This window comes from Helicoverpa armigera, chromosome 21 (assembly GCF_030705265.1).
Source record: "Helicoverpa armigera isolate CAAS_96S chromosome 21, ASM3070526v1, whole genome shotgun sequence".
Classification (NCBI taxonomy): Eukaryota; Metazoa; Arthropoda; class Insecta; order Lepidoptera; family Noctuidae; genus Helicoverpa; species Helicoverpa armigera.
Window position 1 is genome coordinate 10,084,896 of NC_087140.1, and position 11,782 is coordinate 10,096,677.

General features: G+C 35.5%; 1 protein-coding gene across 6 annotated transcripts in view; it reads left to right on the forward strand.

Moving 5' to 3' along the window:
* LOC110376021 (uncharacterized protein) overlaps positions 1-9,179 on the forward strand; it is a 71,305-nt gene extending 62,126 nt beyond the window's left edge. For 4 of the 6 annotated variants that reach the window (XM_064040241.1, XM_064040240.1, XM_064040243.1 and 1 more), the window contains 9 exons: positions 892-1,022; positions 1,564-1,676; positions 2,154-2,362; positions 2,779-2,920; positions 3,454-3,486; positions 3,640-3,763; positions 4,484-4,614; positions 6,625-6,788; positions 7,162-9,179. In XM_064040241.1, the coding sequence (XP_063896311.1) occupies positions 892-1,022; positions 1,564-1,676; positions 2,154-2,362; positions 2,779-2,920; positions 3,454-3,486; positions 3,640-3,763; positions 4,484-4,614; positions 6,625-6,788; positions 7,162-7,332 (1,218 nt within the window). In that variant the 3' untranslated portion in view covers positions 7,333-9,179. The remainder of the gene's footprint in view (positions 1-891; positions 1,023-1,563; positions 1,677-2,153; positions 2,363-2,778; positions 2,921-3,453; positions 3,487-3,639; positions 3,764-4,483; positions 4,615-6,624; positions 6,789-7,161) is intronic. The other 2 variants (XM_064040245.1, XM_064040246.1) reach the window with 1 other exon arrangement.
* The last annotated feature ends 2,603 nt before the right edge of the window (positions 9,180-11,782 follow it).

Below are 11,782 nucleotides of genomic sequence, written 5' to 3' on the forward strand. Positions count from 1 at the left end.
TCCATTGCTCTTCAAAATCTTACCCCTGATGTTGGTTTTACTGTGTATTTTGTATTTTATTTATTGGGAAAACAAACGTGTTGCTATCTAAATCAGTTCTAGTTTTCAGGAATGGTAAGTTTCGCCTCATAAATTCAGTGGTCATATTTTTTTTTTGTAGCCGATCTGCTAAATAACTCAGATCAATCTGCCAAATTAATTCAGTTTTGGGTTCCATAATTTATAAATTAATTCATATTGCTTCGGAGGGAATTGTGGACGACAGATAGAGGTGATACATTCAAAAGAATATGACTACAAATAAGGTCTCATTCATGTTATATAAGTACTTAATTGTGTACTCCATTTTAATTATAATAATTTAGTCCGTTAATGTTTTCATTCAAGCGGGTATCCAGAGATCTTTGAAGGTAAAATATTATTGTTCATGTAAAAATTGCCTACTGATGTCCTATATTACCACATTAAAATGAGAATGTCCCAAACATATTTAAACGCTATGCATAAATAAATACCACCTAAAAGGAAACCCATATTTGGCAGACAAGATTTTTGGGGGTATGGCTGTTGCCAAATATTCGTGCACTGTGGTTGCAATTTTGCGAATTTGTGTAGACCAGAAGAACATTTTTAAACATCTCGCCCTAGATTCTCGTAGATATCCTCTTATATACAAAACTATATACTACACATTCCTCCAAGGGAGTCTCAATTTCAACAGAAACGCCTCTTAATAACATAAAAAATAGGTACCCTTTCCAAGCCCCAGATGTTTACAAAAACGCAATATTAATGCAACAATACTACTTTCAAAACTCAATTCACGAAATTCCAATAACTCCCAACAGCCCTCCAATTTATCCCATATCTAATATTTCCACCTGCTTCCAGGGAGACCAAGTTCAGATAACGTTGTCGGCGCGTCTCCGCAAGGAACAGTACATGGCGTTCGGCATCTCCGGCGCTGAAGGTAGACCCGCAATGCTGGGGGCTGATGTGGTCGTCGCTTATTGGGATACCAGGTAAGAGAAGACTGGGTGAAGCAACTTGTTGATTGATGACTAGATGGAACAATAGAAAGATGTGATAGAAGTTTGTTTGTGATGATCACAAAAGGAACGTTTGTCATGTGATTTTCATTACTACATAATATTTTATTTCGAAAGCTAGTATAAACCAATGTAAAGCCGGTGTGGTTCATTGGCTAAAATGATATTATTCTTTAACCAAGTCGCCGAGCTAAATCCTAAATTTGCCACGGAGAAATCAAGGTAAGTACCCGATTATTTACATTACTTCCACTGAAGACATTCTGATCCAGACGTCAGTTGAGACCAAAACTGTGTGTCAATTATGACCAATTTACTCGTACCTATGGATCAGTCCTGTTTCCTTTTCTTTGGGCAATTCAGTTCCAGCAGTTTCAGGCATTAGTTGTGACTCTCTTTTAAATTTTTATCTTGCATAAAATAGCCTGTTACAATACCTCAGTCACTTCTCCAGGGCAAGTTTTCTTTTGTTTTGAACAAAGTTTCTATTGTAACCCGCCTTCTTTCCCTCCAGGGTGAACCAGCCCCGCGTGTCGGACTACAGCATCAGCCACCTGGCGCAGTGCGACGGCGAGCGCGGCGTCTGTCCCGACCAGAGGATCGGCGGCACCAATGATGCACAGCTTGGTAATTTGACTCTTATACCTACTTTGTTAACACCTTTTTTTTTAGTTTATAGCATGCACAAATGTTTTGAATAATACAAAAAGGTATGTACAAGGGTGAGTTTAACTCAGGGTTGGGTTGTTGGTTGGGTTTCCTGACATTTGGGGCATATGTTTCAGAAGGGCAAGATCAATGATGATTTCTGAAATAGGAGTACCTACAACACTCCTGCTAAGATACTGGTCACTTCGGCATAGATAATATTAGTATTAATAATATTGTTTATACTCCAAAGTAACATACCAACTCTAAATAGTAGGTAGGTACCGGTTTTACCATTTATTACACTGCCTTCCACCAGCGGTTTCGCCCGTCTCCTAAGGAAATTACTACCAAAACCCTGATAAAAAAGATTCTTATTTGTTATTCTGATATACCCATAAGCTAATCCGTTCTTACACACACTAGTCACCTTAACAATATTTTCTATTTCCATAGTATCAGGCAACCAGAAGAACGGTATCACCACCATAACATACCGCCGTCCACTGGCTGCCAAGGAGACCATGAAAGACAAGGAGATCCTCACGTCTCGCTCGCAGTCTGTCATCGCAGCCTTCGGACCTCTCAACTCTAGATATGAAGCCAATGCGCACTCCTTCATGGATACTACCAGGAATGATGTGCAACTTGATTTTGGAGCTCAGGTATGTTTATTTATTTCTATTTTATTACTAAAGTATTTAAGGGTAAGGAAGTATGAAATCGTTCAATCTTGGTGGCGTGGTTAAAGTACCAGCCTTAAATATGAGTGGGCTGGTTTGATCCCAGATCAGGCAGTACCTAACAATGTAACTTATCTAAGTTACATATTACGTCAATGTATTTTCTAAGTACATAATCTAGGACATCAAAAAACTGAGTAAAGGTTAAGGAACATATTAAGAAAATCTGGACTTTAGAGTCTGATTTCAACAATACATTTGCTGGTGACTAACGCTCATTACTTTTCTGTATGAGGAGAGACCTATTATTTTAGCAATATCTACGCATACAAAGGTCCTGATACTAGGCCCGTTTCTTCATCTGAATAGTCCTCTTATCAGTCCATATCCCCCTACAGAACGAGAACACATGCATCGGGCTAGCGGAGACGGACTCATCAGGTCCAGCCCCCTGGCCGGCGCGCGTGGTGGCGGGTGCACACAACCTGACGGCGCGCATCGGGCCCGCCGGCGGCGCCCGCGGGTACACGCCTATCACTGGTATGTACCGCTGTAACACTACCTCACACATACCTAATCTAGCCAGTCGTCAACTTTTCGTACCTATGCATAGTCCACCTAATAGAACGTTTAAAAGAGGAATCAAATAATGAGATTAGCGGTAAAACTACATATTTACTACTTGTTTCCACCAGCAGAATCACTCTGGTACCCCTTAAAACTACTCCATCTAATTCGATTTGCCGATGACACAATTGCGAACAATAAATTCTTCAGCATCATAACAGAGTACATATATCAAAATATATCTTCTTGGAGTAAACCTAAACTTATATTTCACCCACACGTAAACTAACTTTAACTTCTTCTTCTTTCGTGTCGACTTTAACTAACCCTAACTTACGCCACTAGGCTACCGCTCAAGCCGATTGATTCCTACAATATTCATGACAATCACTATTGCAGAACTTCAATAATTACATACGCATATAAACATAAAAGGTAAGTGATCTTCGCAACCGTGAACACTAAACAAGATAATTAAAGTTCTACAAATTATTTGTTTCATGCAGACAATGACATAAGTAAGGGATTCCTTCCATACGGTAATTATAACCCTTTAATTATTCTCTGGACCACTTAAAAATTCCTGGTTTATTTCATTCTAGCACTACCTATTGGACAAAATCTGTATGAATGCATATAGTACGTCCTACACTTGTATTGAGTTGTCTAAAGAATTGTGTTTCTGAATCCAGGGCATCCTTCATGGGGCATCGCGTGGTATATCAACGACCAGCTCATCCCGGAGATCTATGTGGAGCGCGGGAAGACTTATACCTTCATGGTGGAGGGAGGAGACGACAGGACCAACCCTGCCAAGTGAGTTATATATGGTTTTAATAATAATAATAAAGTTTATTGATCCACAGTTACATTAATGAGTCACGTTTATAAAATTAAAGTAAATTATTACAAATGTTCGCTGTAACTTCTCTATTGGAGACATTTTCATAGGTTCTGTGGTCCCCAAACTAGGCGCTGCCTGTATCTTGGGGACCTACGTTGTGATCACATGACAGTTTATACATTGAGTTTTTCTCTAGGTCAGATATTGTTTACTTTGTAATGTAAGAAGTGGACAATTAGAAGCTTATAAAACTATATAACGAATATAAAGTGAGATCAAAAACTGAAACATAAAAATAGTTGTCTTTTTCTGAACAATTAAAATTAAAATATGGTAGAAGGACGAAAGGAGGAATAGGGAATACTTAGACATCATAAGAAATGTCATCATCACCTCAATTGCATAAATGAATGGTGCTTGAAACTTAATTTTAGATTATCTCGCGGTTTTCAAAGAGCCATCCTCTTGTACTGAGTAGACTGTTGGACTTATTTTGAATTCTGGCTAAAACAAGAGTTTATTTACAAGTCCTTTTTTCTTGGTTTATTTTTTGGCTCTCTGGGGTAAAGTAAAATAATAATTGGTAGTCGTTTCGGGGTTATCACACTTCTACATCTATTTTAACAATCTCATCATCAGATTTCTATTTCCATCTCTGATTCTATAACTAACGATTTGGAATATGTTTCTAGGTTCCACCCGTTCTACATCAGCGACTCTTCAGAGGGAGGTTTCGGTCAGAAGAAGGAGGAAGACCAGAGGAAACAGCGCGTGTTTGCTGGAGTTGCCTATGACAACGAGGGATATCCCTATCCTACTGCTGGTGAGTTACAACTAAAAAGGCCATTTTGGCTATTCGACTTTCAATATTTCTTTGACCAGAATCTTGATTTGCAGAGACACGGTATTACAGATCAGCGGCGGCCCTAGCCATTGCGAGGCTACGTGCGGCAGGTCTATGCGAGGCCCTTTGTCCTACGTGAAAAGTATGTGTTGCGAGAGTAGGCTGGTGTTTTGATTTAGCTAAACGTCATGTTTGAGGAGAAAAGCTCAAGTTAAACAAATTAATAAAATTTTATTTTTACTACAGTTTATATTTAAAGGATCATCAATCATCCTTGGCAGTCGTTACGGGTAGTCAGAATCCAGTAAGTCTGACACCAGTCTCACCAAGGGGTATCGGGTTGCCCGGGTAACTGGGTTGAGGAGGTTAGATAGGGCAGTCGCTTCTTGTAAAGCACTGGTACTCAGCTGAATCCGGTTATTCTGGAAGCCGACCCCAACCAGTGGCGGCGTAGCATCGGGTGGCACCCGGGGCGAACTACCTATTGAGCACCCCCCAAAAAAACGACAAAATATCATCACAGAGTAAAAAAAATCGTGTAGAAGTTTGGGACACAAATTAACCCAAACATGTCTTCAAAAACCGGTTAATTAGGCCGCGAGCGTAGCGAGCGTGAAATTTTTGAGTTTTGGAACACAACAGTACCCAAACAAGTTTGAAAAAAAATGACCGTAAAGTGAAGGAGCCGCGAGTGTAGCGAGCGCGAGATTTTGGGACGCAAAGATTCCAAAAAAAATAAGAAAATAAAACAATGCAAAGTGAAAGGCGCAAGCGCGAAATTTTTGAGTTTTTCACCACAACAGTACTCAAACAAGTTCGAAAAAAAACCACTATAAAGTGAACCAGCTGCGAGCGCAGCGAGCGCGAAATTTTTTGAGTTTTGGGATACAAAAGTCCAACGCTTACAAATAGCGCCTAAACAGCTTAGAAATATGCACCGTAAAGTGCATTTTCTAATTATTTGTTTGAGGACTCTCAAAAACTCAGAATTAAGCACAAATAAAAAGAAACCGTGACTGAAGCGAGCGTCAGTTATTTTGCTACTTCGGTGCTCTAGCTTTTTGTTAGATTGAGGACTAAAAAAGTAAGCGCAGAATAAATTAGAAATGAATAAAAAACCGCGAGCGGATTTCTTTCTAACTTTGAGGAATTAAGTAATCAGGTAAAGACAAAAATACAAGAGAGGGGTGACACCCCTCTCAGTCCCGCTTCAAGGACTTAAAAGCGGCGCTACCTTCTAGGTTCGGCTAAAAAAGGATGAAAAAAATAAAACAAATGGAAAGTAAAGCACCCGCGAGCGTAGCGAGCGCAAAAATTTTTGACCTTTGGGTCACTAAAGCACCTAAAGTTGTATAACAAACAACAGTGGAAGGTGAAGTCGCGAGCGTAGCGAGCGCGAAAATTTTTGAATTTTGGGACATAAAAGTACTTTAATCAAGATAGAAGGAAAGGTAATACGAGTACCAAGTGAACAGGCGCGAGCGTAGCGAGCGCGAATTTTTTAAAATTGATTGTTTAAGTAAATGCAGAATGAATTAGAAATAAAGACCTTCTTGGACCAGATATATATTTTTCATTATTTTTTTTTATATTAGTGTGGGTTGTAGCGCGAGGCCCCCCCAAGCGCGAGGCCCTGTGCGAAGGCACAGTTCGCACACCCCTAGGGCCGCCACTGTTACAGATGCTTAGTTAGGTTACATTATGTACAGCATATCTCACGTAACATTCGGTTATTCGTGATTTTGATATAACGGCTTTCATTGTCTGGCATTACAATTTAAATTCGATTTGGTGTAGGATGCCCGTAATAGCAAAGGTTGATCCAAAAATATTACCTATGAACTTCTTAAACCATGAAAGTAAACTCCTAAACGTCTTGGATGGTGCCGTAGTACCCTTATCATCAAGATCTTTAATAAATAAAGACTACCTTTTCGCACTAGTAGCATTCACCACATATTTTCAATCAATACAATGTTTACTTCCCAGTGGGTCGTTATTGCGAGTGGACACACAAGACGATCGACCAGTCGGCCACTTCGGAGACGTTCGAGGACTACATGAACACGCTGCAGCTGGAGTGCAACGAGGGAGAGCCTGCCGTGCTCAACTGGACCGTGGCACATGAGACTCCGGACTTGCTGTATTATCAGGTGGGTTGAAAGAGACTACAGGATTTTTGTGGAGTATTTTTCACTTATGAGTGAAACAAGTTATTTCAAACAACACATATATTATTATTACTAGCTCATAATGTCCCACCGGCGGGCAAAGGCAAAGATTGAGGCTATTGTATAAATAAAGAAAATCTATACGATAATTCTCTAAATGGAATAGTTTGATATCACTAAGGTTTTACGAAAGACGAACGTCTCTTGTCGCTGAAAATAGGCCTAAGAAATAAAGTTAGTTTAGTACTCTTGTAGGGTTCGGAGACAAGAAAACTTGATCTTTGCCCTCCCAATAAATCTAACACAACTCAATTTCCAACTTACTAAAGTCTTACCTACTTACTTCCAATTCCAGTGCTACACGCACAACAACCTCGGCTGGAAGATCCACGTGGTAGACCCGGGCACGCCGGTCCCCCTCGCGGGCGACAAGCAGCGCGTCAACGCGGCCGGCGCACCCGCGCTGTCGGCGCTGGCGCCGCTCGCGCTCGCCGCCGCCCGCCACCTCGCCAACAGGGGCAGGTAATGTGACGGAGACCGGGAGAATCGACGCTAACATAACACTATACTTACTTTTACAGGTTTTTTTATACCAAAATTAAATATTGTTGCGAATAAGTACGATTTAATCAGAAATTGATGACAATAATAATCGTATGAAGTAACGAAGACAATAATTTTGAATCTGTATTCAAAACGAATCATAGACAATAAATTTTTAATCTGTATTTTATGTCTGTCAATAATGACAATAATGTAGGATAAGCAAAAAAACTATATACTAAATTACATTTTTACACTTTTAAATTGTTCAACAAATTATGTATTGACTATGTATTTAGAGTTATACAACTTATTATACTGTTGGTTATTTTTATATAGAATAATCTGTATAAGTTATATATGTATACATTTTAAATTGGCATGATATATACAAGTCGTTAAATGATACACATTCAAAAATGTAGCATTCGTTCAACTTTATCAATGGTAATTTTAAGTTTTTCGATTAATATTACATTTGAACCGACAATAAATAAATAATCGTATTATATTCGCGTCGATTTATCCAAGTTAGGATTGTGATATTGTTGGACGAATTTAGAATGTAAAGAGTATGGAATTCGCCAGTTTGTACAGGTATTTGTAAAGAAAATGGGTAAATAATGTCAATCTACGTACATAATATCAATTTCATATCAGATGTGGAGCGCGAAAGTGCATTTTTACAATTTAGGATTTTGACAATTTCTAGTAGACCTTGTATTTAAGAACCCCTTTACCTTTGAACTCTTTAAGTCCGTTCAAAGTATCATGCCTATGTACCTTCATATGATAGTTACAAAAATTACATATTTAACAACATATCTCTACTGAGTACTTCATGTACAAGATAAACTTAAGAGATTCGTAAAATAACATTCGATGCAAACATCGTTGCTTATAAAGGAAAACAGACAAACACTGTAACTCTGTGGCATATCATATTAAAAAATATCTCTAAAAATATCTATATAGAATCTGTTTCTGACAGGTCCTTGTGTGCATATACTGCTGAGCTTTTGTGGATAACATTCCAAAAAACAACCCTTTTTGGCAGTCGGTTAATAAGATATAGGTAAAAGTAAAAAGTTTTTACTTGCACAATATACTATAATGTACTATATGTATTAAAAAATATTGTCATAATGTAATTGTCACATGACAATTTGTTCTCTTTGACTAATGACTTGATTTATTAGGAACAAAAGTATATACCTACCTACCTAACAATTTTCAACCTATTTTTTTTTGTACTTATTCAGCTCATGAAATATTTGTAGTGTGAATCTATGTTTGCTACAAATGAATGAATATATCTTATGTAGGTGAATAATATCGAAAAAATAACTTTTAAGGAACTGATTCTAGCTCTTTGAGGTAGATTCAAATTCGCCTAAGTAATCAAAGTAAATCCTAATTAAATTGGAATTTCGACAATAAAACTAATAACTGAATTGAAATTGTTTATTTACAAATAAGTATTCGTCGTGTGCTTGACAATAACAAATATTATATACCTAGTAAGCCCTTTTTATAAATAATACAAGTTATATACTACTTAGTGTAATCTTTTTTCTTAGAGACTATGAAATTTGGAATGTCGGACAATAAAACTTCTTCGAAAATAACTTTAGTATGTACAATTATATACTTCACTCGCTTTCAAAATGGACTTCGTTAATTGACAATAAATAGTTGTTAACTTTTTGGGCTGTTTACATAATGTAAAGTGTAAGTAGAGTAACGTTACTCAGTGAATAAAGAAAGACAATAATTTCGTCTACATAGAATAAGGTTGAGATCAGATATGACCTATAGTTGGTGTCTTATTACGCAGACACCGAGCCTGACACTTCAGAAGGTTTAAAATGTATTGGAATCTGAACATAATCATGATAAAACAATAATCACACAGTGGTACTTAGTAAAAATATAAAAAGCAATAAAACAAGTTAAAAGACACCTTTATAGTATTTTTTTTACCATAGCCATCTACTGTAAGTCATATCTGACCACAATGGCCTACATTAATTATATGTAAGTAGGTAGGAACGTATTTTAATTATTTTTCCATCAGGGTTAAAGGCTTTTGCCTCTACCAAATTTTATTGTAATCGTATAGCGGTATTTCTTTATAATTTACATTTCACTAGTGATTTATGTATTTACCAGCCGTATTTGTTTCGGAATAAACGCATTATATAATGTTGAGTTAATTCATCTTATAAAGGATAAATAATATGTATGTAAAAATACACAGGATAGGTTAACTAGTGAAGAAGGTGGCGCCCCCTTTTTCGACCTAAACTATTACATGGGGAACTTTCAGAGTTTGAATAACATACAAATCACGGCCCTTCGTAAAATTAGATTCCTGATATTCTAAGTGTATATATTTATAATAAATTAATTTCTAATAAAACATCAGCAGCGTGTGAGTGTAGATAAGTTCGCATATACATATTTTATGTAATACTTAGCTCAATAAAGTTATTAATATTAAATATTTAGCGCCTTCAGGGTTATTTTTACTAACAGAATCAATGTTATAATGCCTAATTACACAACATTAGATAATAAAAATTATAGATAGTTGATAAAAATTAATGCGAAACCAATTTCTGTCGCAAGTTTTTATGCTGACCGTCTTTTAAGATTAGCGGGCAAATGAAAGTGTTGCCACAGCTAAAGTAATCTACATTGTCTTGGTAGTTTTTACTCATAAATTGATTAGCAAGTTGAAGAAATTATTTCAATGTTTGATTTATTAGGTACAGTTCTGTTATTCCTAGCGTTGAGCCTAAAAGGCCTCTTGTTAAATTCTCGAGCATTAAATAAAATAATCAAAAGTTTTTCAAAAGCAAATAATTTGTTCTGCTGTTATTTCAAACAATAATAGAGTACTCATTAATTTAAAAAATAGATAAAAAGTATTGGTGAACTAAAAATTACTCGTATTGTGTTAGGCGAAAAATCTTAGTAAGTAATTCAAAAAATCATTTTACACTTTGTAGTTGTAGATGTTGATGCACAAATTTCTGTTATTTTTAAGAATTTTATTGATAGTTAATTATTGTAATATTATAGTTAAACTTATACAAATTTATACAGTGCAATTAATAATAAAAGCCTGCTATATTGTGTGTATATTAATATTAAACTCTTTTGATAATAGATATTAGTGATTTTTAAACAATTTCTTTATTTATATTTATACAAATGAATGATATATCACTTTGATCGAACCCATTTTTTGTATAAAATAACCAATGAAAATAATGTTATTTTAACAAATTATTGCTTCAAACTTTCAGAATACCTACATTTGTTTACGCAACGCATACCATGCATTAATAATATACGACCTTAAAATTTTAAGCACAGTAGCAGCTTGTATAAACTCCAAAAAAGACAGTTTTTTTTAAATTATGTTTCCAGAGTAGCGTTGCCTTTGTCATCATAAACTATTTTAATTCAATATTAAATTTTCTTAAAACGATAAGAATTTTGCAGCTTATAGGTAGCTGTAACATTAAATTATATTATTTAGTAAAAAAATAATGGACATCGGTTTGCTATTTTTTAATTGTTATTATATATTTGTTTATTTTTTAAATTCATTTTTCATACACAATCAAATTCAAACTATGAAAACTGGGATGATAAAACGACATTTTTGTTATTCAATCACACTATAACTAGTTGTAGTAATCCCACACATAATTCTATTGTATTATTTTTATTTTCTTAAGCATCATACAAAATGACAATAATATGTAAATAATGTATTTATACATTTTCGATGAATGAATTGATATACCTAGATGTTTATTTAAATGTAGTTTTTTGTGTAATTTTACACTGATTGCACAATTTTTCCAGCTACAACATTAAATAGAGTTGTAAAGCTTTTTACAGACACTATCATTGTATATAATTATACATCTCATAAGTCAATCTCGAATTTGTAAATTAATGTTACAGATTATTGACTAACATTGCCGTTAATATTGTGTAATTTATGATAAACTTTGACAATAAATACCTTTTCCTAAATTATAAACGTGTTTTTATTACTGAAAATACCTACCGGTTTAAATCCTATCGGTAGGCTTATATTGAAATAGCTTGCACCTACAGTCACAACAATACCACAAAATAAATAACTCGGAACAACGTGTGAGGCACTGAACAAAAATCGTATTTAGGTACCTGTGAGAACTGGAGTAGGTATGGGTCACACACATGTTATGTGAACATCCATTCTCCGAACCTTTTCCCACAAACTTAATACTCAAATTGAAATTATAAGTGATTTTACCTGTCTATTAAAACTTTAGACAGGAATTTATTCCTCAATATAAATCACTGGAAAAATTCAACTCTTGTTAATCTTGGTAGAATTTTTAATTTAATTTGGTAGATTTGTTTTC